This window comes from Anoplopoma fimbria, chromosome 6 (assembly GCF_027596085.1).
Source record: "Anoplopoma fimbria isolate UVic2021 breed Golden Eagle Sablefish chromosome 6, Afim_UVic_2022, whole genome shotgun sequence".
Classification (NCBI taxonomy): Eukaryota; Metazoa; Chordata; class Actinopteri; order Perciformes; family Anoplopomatidae; genus Anoplopoma; species Anoplopoma fimbria.
Window position 1 is genome coordinate 3025960 of NC_072454.1, and position 20035 is coordinate 3045994.

General features: G+C 39.3%; 1 protein-coding gene across 1 annotated transcript in view; it reads right to left on the minus strand.

Moving 5' to 3' along the window:
* LOC129092700 (contactin-associated protein-like 4) overlaps positions 1-20035 on the minus strand; it is a 74682-nt gene that overhangs the window by 38598 nt on the left and 16049 nt on the right. Inside the window, exons 2-5 of the mRNA XM_054600718.1 lie at positions 11605-11715; positions 6615-6808; positions 3606-3753; positions 418-621 (exon numbers count right to left, since the gene is read on the minus strand). Of these exons, the coding sequence (XP_054456693.1) occupies positions 418-621; positions 3606-3753; positions 6615-6808; positions 11605-11715 (657 nt within the window). The remainder of the gene's footprint in view (positions 1-417; positions 622-3605; positions 3754-6614; positions 6809-11604; positions 11716-20035) is intronic.

Consider the following 20035-nt stretch of genomic DNA (forward strand, 5'->3'; position numbering starts at 1 on the left):
ATTTTATAAATATATAAAAAAAAAATGTCAGCAAATTATTATTTAAATGTATTATTTTTCGTATATATTTTACTAATATTTATCAGAAAATGTACAAATTATAGAAACATTTTTCAGACATTTTCACAGGCTGAGTACTGCTCTAAACCCCCTTTAATTCACAACACCAAAGAAAATACAGCACATCAATCAATGGCACCAGCAAGACAACAGAAACTAGTAGTAAACAAACACCATGATAATGTCCACCATTATATATGTGGGGGAGCAATAAAACAGCCAGTAAGGTTCAGCCACCTAAAACCTTTCTGATATTTCTAATCACACAACCAAGGACTAATCAGCAGATTGATTGATGTGCATTTTAGCACAAGCATGTTCATGACAGTGTGTGAACAAGGATTTCAGGAGTTTTACCTTTTCGGAGGAGCAGCAGAAGCTTTCCTTTCTCTAACTCGAGGACGAGGCTGTGCTCGCTCTGTCCCTCAGCGTGAAGAAGTATCCCAGAGTTCCTCAGGGTTTTAAATGTCAGAGAGATGCTCTCCCTGGTCATCTGCCTTGGCCTGGGACTCAACCTGAAGAGAAGGCTGCTGCGGCCGTCGAGGCTCACCACGTCAGAGTCTGCAAACAAACCAAAACCACACGTTACTCAGAGGACTTTTAACAACAGACATTAGTCAAAGAGATCCTTAAAAGTCCTATTTTTAGGACTTTCAATACACAAAAAGTGAAGGGAAATGTCTTAATTTTGAGAGAGTGCAGTTGTCAGTCACATTTAAGTTGTGAAAAACCCACATTTACAAATTCATAAATTGGTTTAAATGTAAAAATATTAATCTTTGGCAGAACACATGAACGACAACTGTAATGCAGCGTGCAACAACATGTCACCAAAGTTTAGATTATAAATTACAGATAGAAGATCTGTACTTGAAACACATACATCTCTCTGCTAATCTGTCTCTTTCCAGAGGAGGTGGCAGCATTTTGTTTTGTGGAGGACCGAGATCCAACAATCTGATTTAATCATAAATCATTTCTCTGCACCTCCAGTTTATGATGAACAAACAAACAAACATTATAGACCACGGAGCATTTTTCATGCCACTCTAGTAATAAATAATGCAATTAACAATGCTTATTGTGGCTCTAAGCGTTGCTGTGCTGCAAATATCCGACCTGAGATGCATCAGATTCTGCATCCGATGCATTTACTGCTGGAAACAGTACAAACCCAAATATTATTACAAATAATTATTTAAAAAAGTTAAAGCTGAGTAGGTTTTTTTCCCTTCCTCTTGACCTTTTGGATGAAACGAGGAAGTGTTGACAGCAAAATGAACTAATTCAAAGCCCATTTTTCTCTAGCTGACAGCTGAACCCACCAGCAAACGTTTGCTTTCTTTCCTAACCACACTCTTTAAAAATGATTCACTCTCGCACCACAGTTACAAAACATATCATAACAATATTTCATGCATTGAGTTGTTTTGGTCCCTCGTGTTCTGATATCAAAATGTAATTTTATATTTGTATTCTAGTTTACAAATGTCATAAATCCCTGGTTCAGCATGTGCAGTGTGTGGTTTTCTCATTCTGCATCGTCTTTATTTGTTTCTTTAACCACATAGATGGATTTGCATGACAAGTGTTGAAATCCTGTTTGGTGGCGAAAAACAACTGATTAACTTTTTTACACTGGCTTGGCTTCTTACAGACAAATTACTTCTGCCTGCGTTCATGTAACAGAATCAAAGTTCCTCTGTAAGCCAGCAGACTTAGGAAGAGGACTTCTATTACTGTCACAAGCACAGCTGTTGTGTCCTCTCCTGTGTCCTCTCCTGTGTCTTCTCCTCTCCTGTGTCCTCTCCTGTGTCTTCTCATGTGTCCTCTCCTGTGTCCTCTCCTGCATCTTCTCCTGTGTCCTCTCCTGCATCCTCTCCTGTGTCCTCTCCTGTGTCCTCTCCTGCGTCCTCTCATGTGTCCTCTCCTGTGTCTTCTCATGTGTCCTCTCCTGCGTCTTCTCATGTGTCCTCTCATGTGTCCTCTCCTGCGTCCTCTCCTGTGTCTTCTCATGTGTCCTCTCCTCTCCTGTGTCCTCTCCTGTGTCCTCTCCTGTGTCCTCTCCTCTCATGTGTCCTCTCCTGTGTCTCTCATGTGTCTCCTTCTGTGTCCTCTCATGTGTCCTCTCCTGCGTCTTCTCATGTGTCCTCTCCTGTGTCTTCTCATGTGTCCTCTCCTGTGTCCTCTCCTGTGTCTTCTCCTGTGTCCTCTCCCTGTCCTCTCCTCCCTCCTGTGTCCTCTCCTGTGTCTCTCCTGTCTCCTTTCATGTGTCCTCCTGTGTCCTCTCCTGCTGTCTTCTCCTGTGTCCTCTCCTGTGTCCTCTCTGGTTCTTCCTGTCCATTCTTCCTGTTTGTCCTCTCCCTGTGTCCTTCTCCTGCGTCCTCTCCTGTGTCTTCTCATGTGTCCTCTCATGTGTCCTCTCCTGACAGTCTTCTGTGTTCTCTCCTGTGTCTTCTCTGCGTCCTCCTCTCCTCTCTCTGTGTGTCTTCTCAGCTGTTGTGTCCTCTCCTGTGTCTTCTCCTGCATCCTCTCCTGCATCCTCTCATGTGTCCTCTCCTTTATCCTCTCCTGTGTCTTCTCATGTGTCCTCTCCTGTGTCCTCTCCTGTGTCTTCTCATGTGTCCTCTCCTGCGTCTTCTCATGTCCTCTCCTGTGTCTCTCTCCTCTCATGTGTCCTCTCCTGTGTCCTCTCCTGTGTCCTCTCATGTGTCCTCTCCTGTGTCCTCTCCTGTGTCCTCTCCTGCGTCCTCTCCTGTGTCCTCTCCTGTGTCCTCTCCTGTGTCCTCTCCTGTGTCCTCTCCTGTGTCCTCTCCTGTGTCCTCTCCTGCGTCCTCTCCTGTGTCCTCTCATGTGTCCTCTCCTGTGTCTTCTCTCCTGTGTCTTCTCCTGTGTCCTCTCCTGTGTCCTCTCATGTGTCCTCTCCTGTGTCTTCTCATGTGTCCTCTCCTGCGTCTTCTCATGTGTCCTCTCATGTGTCCTCTCCTGCGTCTTCTCATGTGTCCACTCTTGTGTCTTCTCCTGCATCCTCTCCTGTGTCCTCTCCTGCATCTTCTCCTGTGTCCTCTCCTGTCTCCTTTCATGTGTCCTCTCATGTGTCCTCTCATGTGTCTTCTCATGTGTCCTCTCCTGACTCCTCTCCTGTGTCCTCTCCTGTGTCCTCTCCTGTGTCCTCTCATGTGTCCTCTCATGTGTCCTCTCCTGTCTCCTCTCCTGTGTCCTCTCCTCTGCCCTCACTGCCTCTCCTCACATGCTGTTTCTGGTTCTTCCTGTCCATTCTTCACTTCACAGTTTGGCTCATTTCTAATCAAGGCTGATCTGCTGCCTGCTTCCCATCTGCTCCTCATCTCCAATTAGTGTGTATATTGTATAAATATAAGGTGTGTTTTCATCCATCTTTATGTGAACATTTTTAATCTGCACATTAAAACCTGCTAATTTATAAAAAAGCTTAAATTTGAAGATACGAAGAGAATCTACTAATCTCTCGTCTTTTCAGTTCATATATGGAAGTGGGGGATTAAAAAAAAAAAGTCCAAACTGACTGTAAGAACATCCGTAGGTCTCCAATCTGAGTCCAATCCGACCGTTATGGTTCCAGTCCAGAGGGATGAGATGGACGTAGCGGGAGATCACCGGATGCTGGAGCTTGTGCTGGACCACACTGTCTGCATTACTGTTACCTGGAAAAGCCTGGAAGAACACATCAACGGCAGAAAGTCATTATCTGGCTTTACTCCATCTTTTGACACCACAAAGGTAAATGTAAATGTTAATATTAAAGCTAGAGTGCAACCCCCCCCCAAGGCTTCTGTGAGGGGCGATTGGTTTAATTTTCCTCTTAATGAAGGGAGCTTTGTGGAGACAGGGCTACGTTCCTGGTGAATGGAGTCTCAATCAGGTAGAAAATTGGATTTGTGAAGCTCTAGTTGTAGTTTTTATGTTTTAGACGCTCTGGTAAACACTTGGTCCATGGAGAATAACATGCATTAACCTCTGTGAACCCTGCACACTCCTTTTTTTAACCTTTTTAAAGGTGATCTTAAGCTCTTTTATCAACTTTCACTATAAACCATGAACATTTTCCTTACTATTTATCTACTTTTCTTTTGCTTTTCAGGTACTTCTGCTTCTTTTCACACAGACGAAGAAGTAAAACAGTGTTATGTAAGTGAAAAAATACTTTTAACAATACTGTTTGATTGTGTTCCAGTCTGAATCTTGATCTCTTTGTGATTTTCCCTCCTAAATTACCTCTGCGTCTGATTCTTGTCTTGATTTTCTTCTCTCTCGGCCCCCTTGCCATTTCTGTGTTTCACTTAGAAAAACCACAGTCTGCATACCGGCTCTGATCACTTTATTCTTTTTTTTAATCTATATGCAAATACTGCAAACTCAACCTACAATCAAACTGCAGAATTTCAGCACTGCTCGGAAGTGAAGCTGCTGCAGGATGACTAAGTGAGGGACTGAAATGTCCTTGAAGAAACCACTGAATCTGTGCTAACTCTGTGCTGCTGGTCTGTAGCTGATGCTGACCTCTGACCTCTCTATGGAGGGGGGAAACAGTTAGAGAATATCTGAACAGGCATTAAAACTTCCATCTGATGTTGTTATCTTAGAATAGGCAGAAAGTTTGAGATTTGATGCCCTTAGAGGGAGACCTTCATTTTCAACACAGACTCAAGGTTGTTTGTGAAAGAGTCACGAAATGCAATCTATTGGTTTTGTGTACATAGATACAAATGTTGTTTTTTTGTGTTCAGAACGATTTCTTGTTCGGGACATTTACAAATGAACATTAGGTTTATGAAAAACAGAATTTGGCTTCAAATACACATTTTTACAACCTCTCCTCAATGCACTTTGTTCAGCAGTCTGCAGTTCAATCAAAGTTTCAAGGAATTTTTGTCACCTGACTGGTGGTCTCATGACTTTAAAGTTGCGCATAGGAACTCAGAATTTATTGTTTATTACAGTATATGGCTACTTCAAACAGTTTATTCAGGGCAAGATTTTAAATGAGACATGTAGAGTAAAATGTTTTTGATGAAATATCGCAATTTTAAGCTTACTTTCGGTTGCTTTTTCTGACAGAAGCGTGTTCAAGGACAATCGGAAAGATAAAAAATATGCCGATTATCACCGTTTTATCAGCTTCTGGCTCTGATAAACGGTGTGGTTTTGGCAATATTTTAAAGTAAACATGCTGACTGGTGGATTTTGGTTTGACACTGTCAGTAAAGTTTAATGAAACTAGATCAATAAAGTTAAACGAATCACACATCTTCTGCACTTTATGTTAATCTACTGCCACTTATTCTCTCTTTTCGCACATAGAGCCCATATTTGCATTTCAGTATGACGCTCATTAACACAGTCTTCATCGTTCCTAGAGGAAATCTGAGATGTTCTTCGCCTCCATTACCACTTAACGATGCTATAATCCCTTATAAGGAAAATTATTTATTTCCAACACCATCTGCTCGCCTCTTTCACACCTTTTCAACAGGATGTGAAGAGAAAAAGAGGAGAGAATTACTCAGCCTCACCAACTCTGGCCTGTTAGCTTAAAAAGAAAAAGAGAAATCCTGGAGGAATTGTGACTGATGAAGCGGTTTAGCAGTCGACTCTGTTCCACAAAAGCCTGAATACACTAGTCTGACTAACATGTGGAGCTTTAGGAGGACTTTGGAGACCTGCTGTGGATTTATCCCTGATTTATGTTGAGTGTGAAATCAACAAGCTTTTAAGCCGCGAGAAGCGCCTTTACTTCCTCTGTTCTCTGTGTGAAGGAGTCTTAGCCTGACATTAGTTTTACCCTCGCTGCGAGAGTCTTTCCTCATCAACGGCTTTAAAATCAAAGCTGTTCGTCACAGCGTTGCTGTAATAGGGAGAATTGTCTGTCTATGCTTAGAGCTTTGAGGTAATGCTGACTAAAGTGTAATGGGGTTAATGCAGTGAGCATTTGAAGAGTTGGAGGACTTAATGGGATGCTAAAACCTTTACATTTGGGATATTTCAAATAATTTGAGGGTCCTTGAGTTGGAGTTTGTATTTTGACGAGGCATTCTGCACAAAATGTATCCTCATATTTTTATGATATCACCAGCAACATGTGTAAACTTCCACTTATTACATGCATACAGTGTTTTAGAATAAACTTCTATCGTCACAGGAAACATCTTAGTTAGGTTTAGGCAACAAAACTACTTAGTTAGGATAAGGAAAAGATCATCGTTAGGGTTAAAATAATGTAAAACAATTTAAGAAAAATTCCAAGAAACAACAGAAACTACAATAACTCTAATGGGGAAAGAAACATTTATAGTGAGCTGGTTTTGTACTGAATATATTTTTTTCAACTATGAGTTATAAAAGATTATTTCCCCAATTATTCTGCCTTAATCCTCAGAGGAACTTTATCCTAAACATTTTTATTTCACTGCATGTTTTAATTTGTTAAATAAATTAGTGAGCACATCATTTATCAGCACATTACATGCAAAATGATTTTGTCTAGTCTCTTCAAAAAGATATTACAGTGCACTCACCCCTATACTGTCCTCCTGCCGATACTGTTTCCAGTTGTGTCCCGTGTCGCTGAACATCAGCAGGTAGGCCGTCAGCCAATCAGAGCTGCCATAGCGACCCTGTGTAGCAACGGCAGTGATTTGTGTCCGCTCGCCCAGGTCGACCTCCAACCACTGATATCTGTCTGAACTCAGAGGAGACCAACCTCCAGCTCCTGGAAGAAGAGAGAAACACTAGTTAATAAAGTATGACTTATTCACAACATAAAAACAGACACTTTCTCTAAAGAGTGAGTTATGAGTGTTGTAAAAATCAAAGGGGAATAAAATGAATTAAAACATAACAACAAAGACTCTGCTATGTGAAAAGATCAACACTGCCGGATCCTTTAAACACTGCAAGAACAAAAAATATCTGACAAATTCAAATCCATACATGCAAAGTTGTTAATAGAAGACAAATTGTACTAAACTTATTTAATCAGACACAAACTTTCCCATAGTTCAAAAAGCCCTGAGCACAAATAGTTTATCAATTTATGTCTTTGATGTTTAATTTGGAACAGTCAAAAGAGTTTAATCTGTAGCTTAAGGACTGTTCTCTGTATAATATATGCTGCAGCGGAGGCATTAAGCAATACTTATACAATATTGAAGTGGCCAGTTCATTTCAGACCTTCATATAATCCGAGAACCATGAGATGAAGACACATTAAATAATTAAAATACCGAAAGGTGTGTGTGTGTGTGTGTGTGTGTGTGTGTGTGTGTGTGTGTGTGTGTGTGTGTGTGTGTGTGTGTGTGTGTGTGTGTGTGTGTGTGTGTGTGTGTGTGTGTCCCAAAGTGACGTCTTGCTGTCAGAACATCAGATGGATGGATTTTGTTGTATGCATGAGTTTGTAACTTTTTTTTTGTAAGGATGTTCATGACGTTGAGGGGGATCAGCAGCTCCGTCACCAGGAAGAAGTGACCATATTTGGACTGTGGAGGAGTGACGAGGAGACACCATATACGTCTCTGGTAGACCTGTCAATCACAGTAGCCCCGCCCTAAAGCATCCCCTGCTTTATGGTCTGTTTGACTCTAAATGGAGCATCATTTACTAAATGAACATCATGCTGTATTGAAGAAGACTTGAAACTAGAGATTGAGACCATAAACTCATGTTTACAATGTTTACTGAGGGAATAAATCAAGAGAGAAGTAGAGTCATTTTCTCATAGACTTCTATACAACCAGAGGAGTCGCCCCCTGATGGACAGGAGAGAGAATGCAGGTTTAAGGTACTTTAGCATTGACATAACTTTTTTGGGTCAATGCACTTCTGTATAATAAGTCATAACAGGTCATAAAGTAGCTGTTCTTTTTTCAATATTCAAAAAGATGATTGCTCATCATGACCATATCAGTGTACAATTCCCTTTGTAGTGACAGCCATAGATTATAGACATATATATTAATTTCTTGTAACAAAGTCCTGTAAGAAGAGAACTTTTGAGCCTGGGCTCTCTGCCAATAGAGCCACTTGGTATCAGTATCAGAGTTAGCGGTTTTGCAAAAGCCTTCAGGGAAAATTAAAGTAGAGTCATATTGTGCAAGTTTAACATTTTACTCCACAAAGCTTGTTATAGTACAGTACTCCAATTTCTTGCGGAAAAAAATGTTGTAACTCAACAAATGTCTTGGAGCTCTGGATCTGGATCTGTCTGCTGCAGGTTTGTCGCTGCCAGATGCCACACTGATTGAATAACTATATAAAGATAGATCTCGCTGATGGTTTCGTTTACTTATGTAGCTCATCAGTATTTCACAACCAGTTAAAAGTTCCTCACAGTAACTTCCATTACTTGGTAGACATTTGAGTTATGGCTTGTGGTACTGCATAGCTAATAAAAGAGGAGTAGGCTTCGCTTTCAGTGCTCTAAATGTTTAGTTCTCATTTCATTTATGCCGCTCTAAAAAGCCTGCACTTTTCACAGAATTATGAAATACAATATTTTGGATGATGTTTGACCATTTATTAAATAAGGATGCACATTGAAGCAGAGTCAGAAGTCTTTAATTAATGATTCAAGTGATTTACCCCCAAAAAGTTGGCCACTTGTTTAAAAAAAAGATTTCCTAAGCTTTTAATAAGTTATGTACATTTGCATTCTTAACAATGCTCCGTCATTCCGCAGGTTAATAGTGCAACTGCAGAGTGTTTGGAGGAATTAGAGATATGTCAGTGTTTCTTTTTTAAACAGAGCTGTGTGTGTTCACGAGTCTCTGCTCATTTGGCTGCTAAATTAACTCCGAATGAGTCGACTCCTCAGAGAGACTGTGGAGGATGAGCAGCGTTAGCAGCTGCCAGAGAAGTTCAATTATCCAATGACTTCTCCAGAGAACAGCTGGGATTCAGGAATTAAAGCAGTTTTCATTTTTAAATCAATACACTTTGTTAATCCATGTTGTTGCTTTCAAAACTGATCGGATTTATTGATCAGTTCTAAACTGTAATTCAATACATATGCACACTTAAATATGCAAACTTTAAGTGTGCATCTATATATGCATGTATATTTAATATCTATAAGGCACTTTGTTTGCAAATTAGATGCATCTTTAAGAGACTGTGTGCACAATGGCATGTATATGCATGAACAGTACGTTTCTATCTGCTCATATAACGGTTCGTTTGATTTCTTACAAAAAAGTCCCTCCTCGTTTTCTGTGCGTTTTTCTTTACAAAAGTCAGAAACATGTGTCCGTTTCTACTTGTCACATGCATACGGTCTTTTCAAAATAAACTTTCACCTTCACAGGAAACTGTTCAGTTGCATTAATTACTTAACTGATTTAAGAAATATATTGTTGTTAAGGGTAAACAAACTAAAGAAGTGCTGTAACTACATTATGTCACATGACGTGATGTTCCACATGGGGAACAAACTGTGGTCTCCTGGTCTGCCCTGTGTGTGCTTTAGTGGTTTTTTATACTTCCTTATTCAAAATTTGGTGGATGATTTACAAAATAATTTTGTGGGATTTCTACAAATTAACGAGTGCTGGATGAGACCAGCCTGACTTGGTTAATGTTCAAATGATGTTTGCAGATTAGTAAATGTTTTTTTTTCATTTTCCAGCATCTTTAGGTTCTTTTCTTGTGTGTCAGATTAAAAAGAAAGAAAACTGAAAGTGTCTTCACTGTCCTTTCTTTCCTTTTCCGTCTCGTTTCGTACATTCTTCATCTCTTTGCTTCTCTCCTTTTCTTCCGTGCAGATAAACTAACTTGTGTTTTGCCGTGCAGAGGCGTCTGATCTTCCTTTAGAGGCATCAGATCCTTGATAACGCAGCTTGAACTCAGATCTGCAGGTTGGCTGAAGTGATGGAACACAGCGTGTGTGTGTGTGTGTTTGCCATCACACACACACACAAAGGAGAAGGCATCCTGCAGTCTCCTGGGTGGTGAAAACCATTCAGATCCTCTATTGTGTCGAAGACAAAGACACCAGAGTGCTTCCGTCTGATTCTTGTCTCTGTAGTGTTTATCAGTCAACCTATTGCCACAACGCAACAAAAACAGATGTGTGTTTTCTCAAAGCCGCTATATCAGCACATCCATCCAATAGACCACTGTACTGTTGTGGGTTTTATCCGTCAGTCCATCATTCACCCCATGAGGTGTCTGTCCAGACTGTGAGAATCCTACTGAGACTTGTCTTTGATGTTGTGCGCCGTGTGTCCTGCAGGGCAGTGACTCAGGAGGCGAGCATTGCTGCTGCAACACATCAGAACAGAAGCAGAGGGGAGCTTCTTTTTTCTTATTTTATCTGCACAACCGGTGCAAAAAACACTCAGGTTTTAAAAAAATAATAATGAAAGAGTGAGAAGGAAGGAGGACAAGATTGCAGCGTTAATTTATTGATGATAAACTGTTAAATTTTATATGAACTCTGGGGGAGTGTAGCTGATAGAGAGGTGGAAAAGATCACACTGTGGCCGAGATGACATGTCACACAGTAACACACAGTCCCATGATGATCAGTCAAATATTACCATAATCCTTAACAATTTATCTTACTCTAGAAAATAAACATTAACTTCATTATATTCTCTTTTAACACAGCATACTTCCACTGAGGTGTGTTTTATGCATGTGCACAAATTCACACAGGACTGGTGAAGTGTGCATCTATATGGAGAAGATAAAGCCCATCTCTGAATCAGGCAGCTGAAAAAAACATCAACACCCAGATCTTTTTTCGAGTCAAATTACTCCATAAACAAACATACAGAAACACAACCCTGATGCTAATTTGGATTATTGCCTGCTAATGGTGGTTTCCTTATATATTTTAATCAGATAACACACCAATTTTAAGCCCAACATTGAGGTTTTTCTTGACTGAGTGGTTTTTTTTTTTTTTTTTTTTTTTTGGCACGCAAAAAGACAAAATGTACATCATGTGGAGCCTAGTGGACCACGGATGTGATTTGTGATTTCAGACGGATGCGAGCAAACAAATTCATCAACATTTCCTAGTCGAACAGTATGGAGCCATAATGAAAGAGCCCACCACACAGATTTATTAACCATTAAACATTAGATATGTACAGAGCCCCGAAAGTGAAATGGAGGGGAAGAAAATCACAAGTTAAAAACAAAAAAGACCAAATGTACTTTTGTGTTATCACGCAAAACTTTAGTTAGGCGAATGACCAGATTTTTTTTTTATCTTTTGTGGTCTGAAAAAGAGTAAATCAAAATGTAATGCCCCATATTGGATATATTTTCCAAGCTACTGTAGCTGTCATACTGTCATGTATCTCACGGGGCAGGTATAAGTGCAGTTGTGGAGGCTTTTGTCACATGGATGTGTGGTTTGGTTTTATTAGAAGTAGAAAAAAGTTGCAACCAGGTCAGAATGCACATTGTGATGGAAGTCAGTATTCTCTTCAGATGTTGACCGAAATATATAAATATACATGTATTTTCTTTCAACTTTCGATTGTTTTCACTGTTACTCACCTTCCCTGCGGTTGAGCTTAGCGAAGCCCGGCCCGTGGCTGCCCGACAGCTGTGAGGAGCTTCTGAAGGACGACGGCAGCAGAGTGGGTACCAGAGGACTGTGACACACCTCTGAGAACCACAGAACACAAGGAACAGACGGTTTAGAATCATGACACAATTATTAAGGAACCTAGTGGTACTGCCTTGAGACGTCTCAATAAGAATGCCACGTGAAAGTCCTGTGGTTTATGGAGGCTAAACCCTAAATTACTTGTCCTGCTATCAGCCATGTGAAATCTGCTTATAATGAGACGCTGCTGGATAAATAATGCGTTGTTTCCTTACTGATCGACAGAGCAGACACATTAGTGAGACAAACAGAGGAGGCTTTCCATACTTTATCGACAGTTAAACACTGATTTACACTCTTTTTAACTGACTTACAGACAGAAAAAACATTTTGCTTTTTGTTTGTTTGGTGGGTTATTAGTTTTTATTGCATTTTAAAATGTGTTCTGGTGAAGAAAACAAGTTCATGTTCACTCCAGGAAAATTATGGTGAGCTCATATTTGTAAGCTGCACAAAGATATTGACATTTACGATAATTCATATTAGATCAAACCCATTAATATGCACCGCACTGCAAACTGAAGTGACCCTGTGAAGCCTTAAGCTGAATCCCCCCCCCCTCCCTTCTGATAATAGATATCTCCTCTATCGCTGAGAGGGAGATATCTCCTGGAGAGATTATATTAATGAAGGATCTGGAGCTGTCTTTACTTTGTTTAGTGGAGATTTAATCACACTTGGCCTCGCTGCTTTGATATTGGATTCCTGCCAGATCAGGGAACTTACTCAGAAGGTTTGACTTTGGTCTCTCTTTGGTAGGACTTTCATTGTTTCTGGCTTTTTGTGCATTGTTGTGTGTTATTTGCACCATGCTCAATAAATATATAATAACTTAGCCATGCACGCTGACATTAAGATGATTAGAGTTATAACATTGTTCAAAACTGGACATAGTAGCCATGTGTGAAGGATTTTAATAGTACAAGTTCTTACTTCCTAAATAATATTAAAAACATTTGCTGATATTTTAAACTTAGCATGCCATTGACAGACTTAATTAATGACTTAATTGTGATAAGTAAATTAGCCAGTAGCCAAATACAACTAAACTTTTTGAGACATACTTATGTACAGACTTGTTTATGGTTTGAAACATATCTGAAATGAGCAAAATCAGTAAAAGCTTGATTGCAGAGAAGCAGTTCTGACTCCGTAGATTTGTTTTTAATTCGCTAATATCCAGATCTGTAAGCTGAAAGTCAACACATTGTTGGCATTTGAAGAGAACAACTCCTGATGCTAAAGAGAATATTTTATATAAAAATCCAAGAATGCCAAGTCGGCACTTGAAAGAGAGTTAATGCAGAGAAATGTCTTTTAAAGATTAAATTTTATGCCTAAACTTGAATTAGATTGATCAAATAATGTAAGTCTATTGTTTTGCAATAAATCTTTGCATTTCCACATTTTTCCCTCATGAGGTGCCATCTGATATTCATATTAATCTGCTTTAGCGTTCATCTCCCATTCTTTGGCTTCAGAATTGTGTCTATTTTACATCCAATGAGCTGTGGTACTGAATGCAAGAATACATCGAGTAAGGACTTAATGAACCAAGTCAGGTTTTAACAATAAAGAAGTACCATGTCTTTATGTAAACACGATCCAAAATTACATATTCTGAGATGGATCAAAAGTGTGAGATCTTGAAAATGTTTCAATACACAGTGTTTCTTTTTTTAATTTACAGCAATTGTTGGAGTAAACCTTAAACATGGTTATATATATTGTTCCATCTAGAAGGGGAACCAAAAGAGCTGATATGTTTTATTGTGAACGGCTCAAAGGACCATGGCAAACCGAGGGAGGGACCCAAAAATGCACTTAAATTAACATCATTATTTTGCAAAAGAGATAAGATGTGACTGGCAGTAAAGACAATGGTGTAAGTAAATAGATGTGAGAGGAAAAAGACTAAAAGACCAATATAATCTCTTAAAAAAAAAGGATCAATAAATGTCTATAAGTCGCCCTTCTTTGTGCTTTACAGAGACATGTAGGCAAATTAAAAAAGATAATGTGTTAATGTAATATTCGGTGCAACTGCCATTATCAATGTCCTTGTGAGTCTCAGTAGAAGTGGCAGAGACAGAAATGGTTTTCACGCTCCAGAAATCAATTCCCTATTAAAGTAAGAGATGTGTTCACTGTGCTTTTCAAAAAAAGTATTTTCTGTGCAAGGAAATTATACTCACAACACTGGTAGAAGCATTGAAACCCAACCTGATCTCACAGAAATATCTGAAATGGCCACAAACTCTTGTGTGTCGGAACCATGAAAACAATGCCAATGGAAAGTCAATTAGGATCCTTTTTTCGTGGTGGACACACAAATTAAACGCATCTTCGTGACTATGCAGCAGTCAGATCTAGGGCATATTATTAGACAGAGAAAAAGACATATAAAGACAAATAAAAACAGGATTTCCAACTACCAGACTGGTATCAAGATCGGTGTTTGAGTCCCAAAGTGTTGAGATATTGTGAAGTTAAGTTCATGACATATTTTCCACACATAACTAAGTGCTTTTGTTGCCTAAACCTACCGTTACATTTTTTCCATGGTGCTGAAATGTAATTTTTACACATCACATGCAACCAACATGTGATGCGCTGTTAAATTTCTGTGAGATAAAATAGTTGAAACCGGGACCATTATATTATTTTTCTCTCTCTTTAAGGTTGCTTCACTAATTATTTCCTAGAAGCGTAGCAGCAAAAGTTTCACAAGAACCAACAGATCTTTATCAGATTTTGCCCCAGAAATAATTTTACGACCTCCCAAGACTTCTGGCCCAGAGAGAAAAAGATAAGATTGTAGGCGACCACTGCAAAAGCCCTTTCAGTGGTAGATAGAAAATGAAGAGGACACAAAATGTATTCACTTCAGTTGAGTTTGGGTTGCTGACTGAAACCAGAGGAGCACAACATGAATGCAAACTGTTAAACACTGAAATCCAGATATAAGCTTGTGAAATATTAAAAGATACAATATTGTTCTCTCAACCCAAGGGGCTTTGCTGTAGTCCTTTTGAGAATTTTCATTTGTTTAAAGAAATTACTTTCAAGATTCAGTCCTAATGGTTTAAAGAGAGCTGGCCTTAGCAAACTTAACTTCATTTAGAGGTCCAGTTGGTGCAGTTATTATTTTTTCTTTTGACAGCTTTAAAATAAAGCTTTTTTGTTCACCTTGGAATGTGTCCTTTTTATCCTGGCAATTTTCCATAAAAAAAGAAAGAAACATTATTGATCAGTCACACAGTATCTTGAAAAGAGACTGCACACATATTTTTTTTTGTCTGAAGACATAAGCGTAATAACGGGATGCATCTCCATCAGCAGTCGAGTCACACTCTGAAACTCTCAACAAATGTCAAACTTATGAGCAAAGTATTGATCACAAAGTCCAACAAACTAATACTCTCTTCATTTGACAGCCTTTAACGGACAGCTCAAACGGTGAGAGCTGTCTTATCTTAAAGAAGGCGTTTATTCCTGCTCCTTCAATGCAGAAAAATCCACTTTCTTATTGAAATCTGGTTCTCCGATGGGATCTATGGAGCTAATAGCTAATTCTGCAAGCTGAGGCAACCAGGAGGTTTCCTCCTTAGAAAATTAAGAAATCAACACTCATTACCTTTTTTTGATTCTTGCTGTTAAAGGGAAAAAAACAATGTTCATTTCCTCAAAAGCTCTAAATCATTCTGGTTAGCTTGTAGAATGCCGTCATTAATTGCATCACTCCAAAATCCGTTAAAAACAGATGGCAAAATTAAATATAATTCCCTGTATAGCTTATAGATATAAGACATTTTAATGGTTTTATTACAAATAAGTAAACATGGCAAAAAACTGCACATACCATAAACTGAATGAACACTGAGAAAAGTGCTTCTCCAATATCTAGCATTAGCATTAGCTCAGAACTCTCTAAAGCTCTGCATTGGAAAAACTAAACTATGACATAGCCTAGCTCTAATAACTACAAAATATAGTCACTAAAATAAGGTAGCTTAGGCGGCAACCGCTGGGTCTGAAAAGTGAAGACAAAAGCGAAGCGCCTAAAAGCTGCATTCTCTCTCCTGTCCATCAGGGGGCGACTCCTCTGGTTGTATAGAAGTCTATGAGAAAATGACTCTACTTCTCTCTTGATTTATTCCCTCAGTAAACATTGTAAACATGAGTTTATGGTCTCAATCTCTAGTTTCAAGTCTTCTTCAATACAGCATGATGTTCATTTAGTAAATGATGCTCCATTTAGAGTCAAACACACCATAAAGCAGGGTGTGCTTGTAATCTCTACCACAGCATTGTATAGTACTACGTCCACCTCTTAGATACAGTCTAAGCTAGTGAGAACAGAAAAATACTTGATGGCTGTATATTATCATGTTTGGTTGCACAAACACTGCTGGTCAGCTGAACTGCTTGTTTCTTACAGTTTGTTTTTAAGGACAGCTTTGGATCTTGTTGCTTTCATACAAAACAGAATCCTACACTGAGTCCATTTTGAAACTTATTGTGCTGTTAGATTAGTAACTGGTTCGTACTTTCTCAGACTTTAGATATTCTTAATGTAGTTTTAAACATGCACAGCCAGTGCACACACACTGTAGAAGCACTTCAGGAGCACACAGAGGACCGAGTGTTATGGCTGTTAAAGGAGTGTTAGATCCACAGCCTTTGGCCAAAACAGAGATATTGTGACTCATTAGTCTTCTTCACCTTGTCAGCTCTCACATCCAACGCTCTGTGAGTCTGAGAGCACTCAAAATGTCTCACTGCCCTGCACACTCACAACACATGTTAATAACAATTCATCCAGTAGAGTGAGCTTCACCAGCATCCTCTCATCCAGATATCTATCCATCCACGGCATCTACTGCTGCAGCAGCACTGTATCTGCAACATTTATGATTAAATCAAGCTGATGGGCATCTTCCTCCACTTCAATAACAACAGCGATCAGTAGATTTACAGGTTCAGAGCTCTTTAAGGGTCTTGGACACACATAGTTCAATGGCGCTCAGTGTGCATCCCTCACAGCGATGCTACCTTTAAGCCATGCATCTCTGAGCACAGCAATCACACCACGGTCTGCTTGTGGCCTCAGACATTAACCATAACCTTTGCAATTATCTCTCTTTGCGAAACCTGCTCAAACTCAATCCCCAGTTTGACCAATAAGAGCCAAGGCCGCTCATCCTTCCAATTAAATATGTTCATTTGTATTAAGAATCTGTTTTTTAAATCTCATTATGCAGGAATTAAATGCATGCCTTTTCCCTGCCCCGGAGGCACTCATTAAATTTTAAATGTAATATTAGGAAAAAATGAGAGAGAGCGAGAGAGCAGCATGAATAGTGCATGCAATGTACATTTACATTACATTTGACATTTTTGTTATAAAGATGTCATTTCTATCCAAAGTGACTTTCTGAGTGCCTGAGAGCTCTCTGAGAGAAGCCCTCCTCCTTTGCTCAGAGAAAGTTACTGGACACTTTCCAGATAGTGAAGTCATGTATTAAAGATATACTAGTGATAATATTACATCCTAAAGATTTCAGGATCCTTAAATAACATCATAAAAGTCACGGATTGAAAAACAAGGACTGATATAATTAAGCACTGGATAATTCCTCCCACTCCTCAAGACTAATCCCAGGAGAATATGTACTTCTATCTTGTGCTGTCCTGTGTTATGTTCAGGCAAATTAAATTTTTATTGCCTCTGTGCCATCGACAGACATTTATTATGTTTGTCCGTCCGGTCCACTCTCTTAAAGGCGAGAACTCAAGGACACCGCGAGGGAATTTCTACAGATTTGGCACAAACATCCACTTGGACTCAAGGATGAACTGATACGATTTTGGTGGTCAAAGGTCACTGTGACCTCACCAAAAACTTAACTCAAGAATTCAACCTCCCGATCTGACGAGTGAAGTCAATGCTAAAGTGTTTTATACTTGCATTCTCTCTACTGACCATCAGGGGGCGACTCCTCTGGTTGTATAGAAGTCTATGAGAAAATGACTCTACTTCTCTCTTGATTTATTCCCTCAGTAAACATTGTAAACATGAGTTTATGGTCTCAATCTCTAGTTTCAAGTCTTCTTCAATACAGCATGATGTTCATTTAGTAAATGATGCTCCATTTAGAGTCAAACAGACCATAAAGCAGGGTATGCTTTAGGGCGGGGCTACTGTGATTGACAGGTCGCTTACATACCAGAGCCATATTAGCCGTCCACATTTGTCCACTTGTGTGGCGACGACCGTAAGCCAAGATAGTACCGCAAAAATGCTGAAATTGAGGCTTCAAAACAGGCATCCACAAACCAATGGGTAACGTCACAATGTCTATGTCCACTCTTATATAAAGTCTCTGATTGCAGCTTGACTGGTCGGCGCAGACATAGAACCCCTGAGGCGTTCATTCTAGTTTAGAAATAGAAAAAGTAGCATATCGGTTATTGTTTTTAGTCTGAGATGTGAATATTAATTATTTAATTGAAAAAAAAAATCATACTATGATGTTTTCTGCACCACTTCTACTGAGGTTTTTTGAGCCATCAGTGGGCTGACACGGACAGGGCACTAATTTTGACTTGGTGTGATTTTGTCGTGCTTTACTTCATCAGACTGGTGTTGTTTGTTTTCTGTTCTGACCTGTCTGACTTCCTCCCAGCACGTCTCTCTGGCTGGAGCAGAGGAGCCTGTCTGTCAAACAGCTACTGAGCTGTGAGGATCAGCACACCCTCGGCCCGGAGGCTGAAAAACAATGTTTCAAGCCCTTCATCTGACAGTTTGTGACTTGAGCCTTCTGAAGCTCATCCAGTCAGAAAATGTCAGTCAGTCGCTCAATATACTGTCTGTGTAAAATATACAGTATATATACTGCACAAGGTGTGGATAAATTCACAAAAACACTCATAGTACAAATGCAGAGGCACTGCATTAATGAGGCATATAATGTTGAAGTGTAATTTAATTTAATGTCAACTTTTGAGTATTGTGTTGGAGTGTGCAGTCATTGCTGCTGCCTGACACCCTGCTGACACAATAACAGTATTCATTACAGAGGTTTTGCATTATATTGTACAGATGCCTGTGTTCTAACATGAACAACCTGTTCATTCTGCAAACATAGAGTATTTGTATGCTCCGTGCTTGCAAAACCTTCCATAATCTGACAAACAGTTTTCAGAATTTTTTCCTGTTTCCCACACACAAAAATGCATTGCAAAGTTCATGACACTTAGCAACCTGTGGCCAGTTGTTTGAGTAATTTAAGAGGTTGCATGACATTTGTCAGGTTGTTTCTGATCTTGTTGAATTGAAAAAGGGAGTTCCACAAGGGTCTATTTTGGGGCCTTAACTCTTTATAATATATATTAATGATATCTGTAAATAGATGAAACACTCAATGTAACATAGTTATGCTGATGATACAGTCCTGTATTCCACTGCTCCTTCTTTTGAGACTGCGGCTGCCAACTTGCAGTCTGACTTTAACCCTCATCAGTTTGAAACTCCTTTTAAATGCAAACAAAGGTAAGGCTGTGCTATTTGCATCTGATAATACTCAGGTTCCTTCTATCTATAGTAAGACCCTTGAAGGGGTTGGTACTAAATTTGCTCACACATAGAAATATTTTGGCATTTGGTTAGATATAAATTAGATTTTCTAGGCAGGTTGCCCAAGGACATATAGTTTAAATTTCTACATTCACAATACTTAAAACCTTATGTCCAATAATTGGCTGGTCTTTATGGTGTATGCAGACTTATGCTGGAAAAAGTAGTACATTTGGATTTTTGCCTTATACCTGGAATGATATTAAGGCTAGACTCGACCTGAAGTCCCTTAGCTCTCTAACCAGTTTTAAACTAAATTCATCAGATGTTTTTTTTGTTGTTGAAGTGTTGTTGAAGTGTTACAATTGCAACAATGCCAAACAATTTGCATGTCTAGATCAGGCGACAACCTCCTGTTCTGCCGAGTAAAGCTGATGCGGAAGTGTCTGAAAACCTGTATTCCCTCTACTGACCATCAGGGGGCGACTCCTCTGGTTGTGTAGAAGTCTATGAGAAAATGACTCTACTTCTCTCTTGATTTATTCCCTCAGTAAACATTGTAAACATGAGTTTATGGTCTCAATCTCTAGTTTCAAGTCTTCTTCAATACAGCATGATGTTCATTTAGTAAATGATGCTCCATTTAGAGTCAAACAGACCATAAAGCAGGGCGTCCCTTCAAGAGTAAAATAGACTATAGGGCATGAAAAAAAGATCATACAGAGAAACCAAAAAACAAG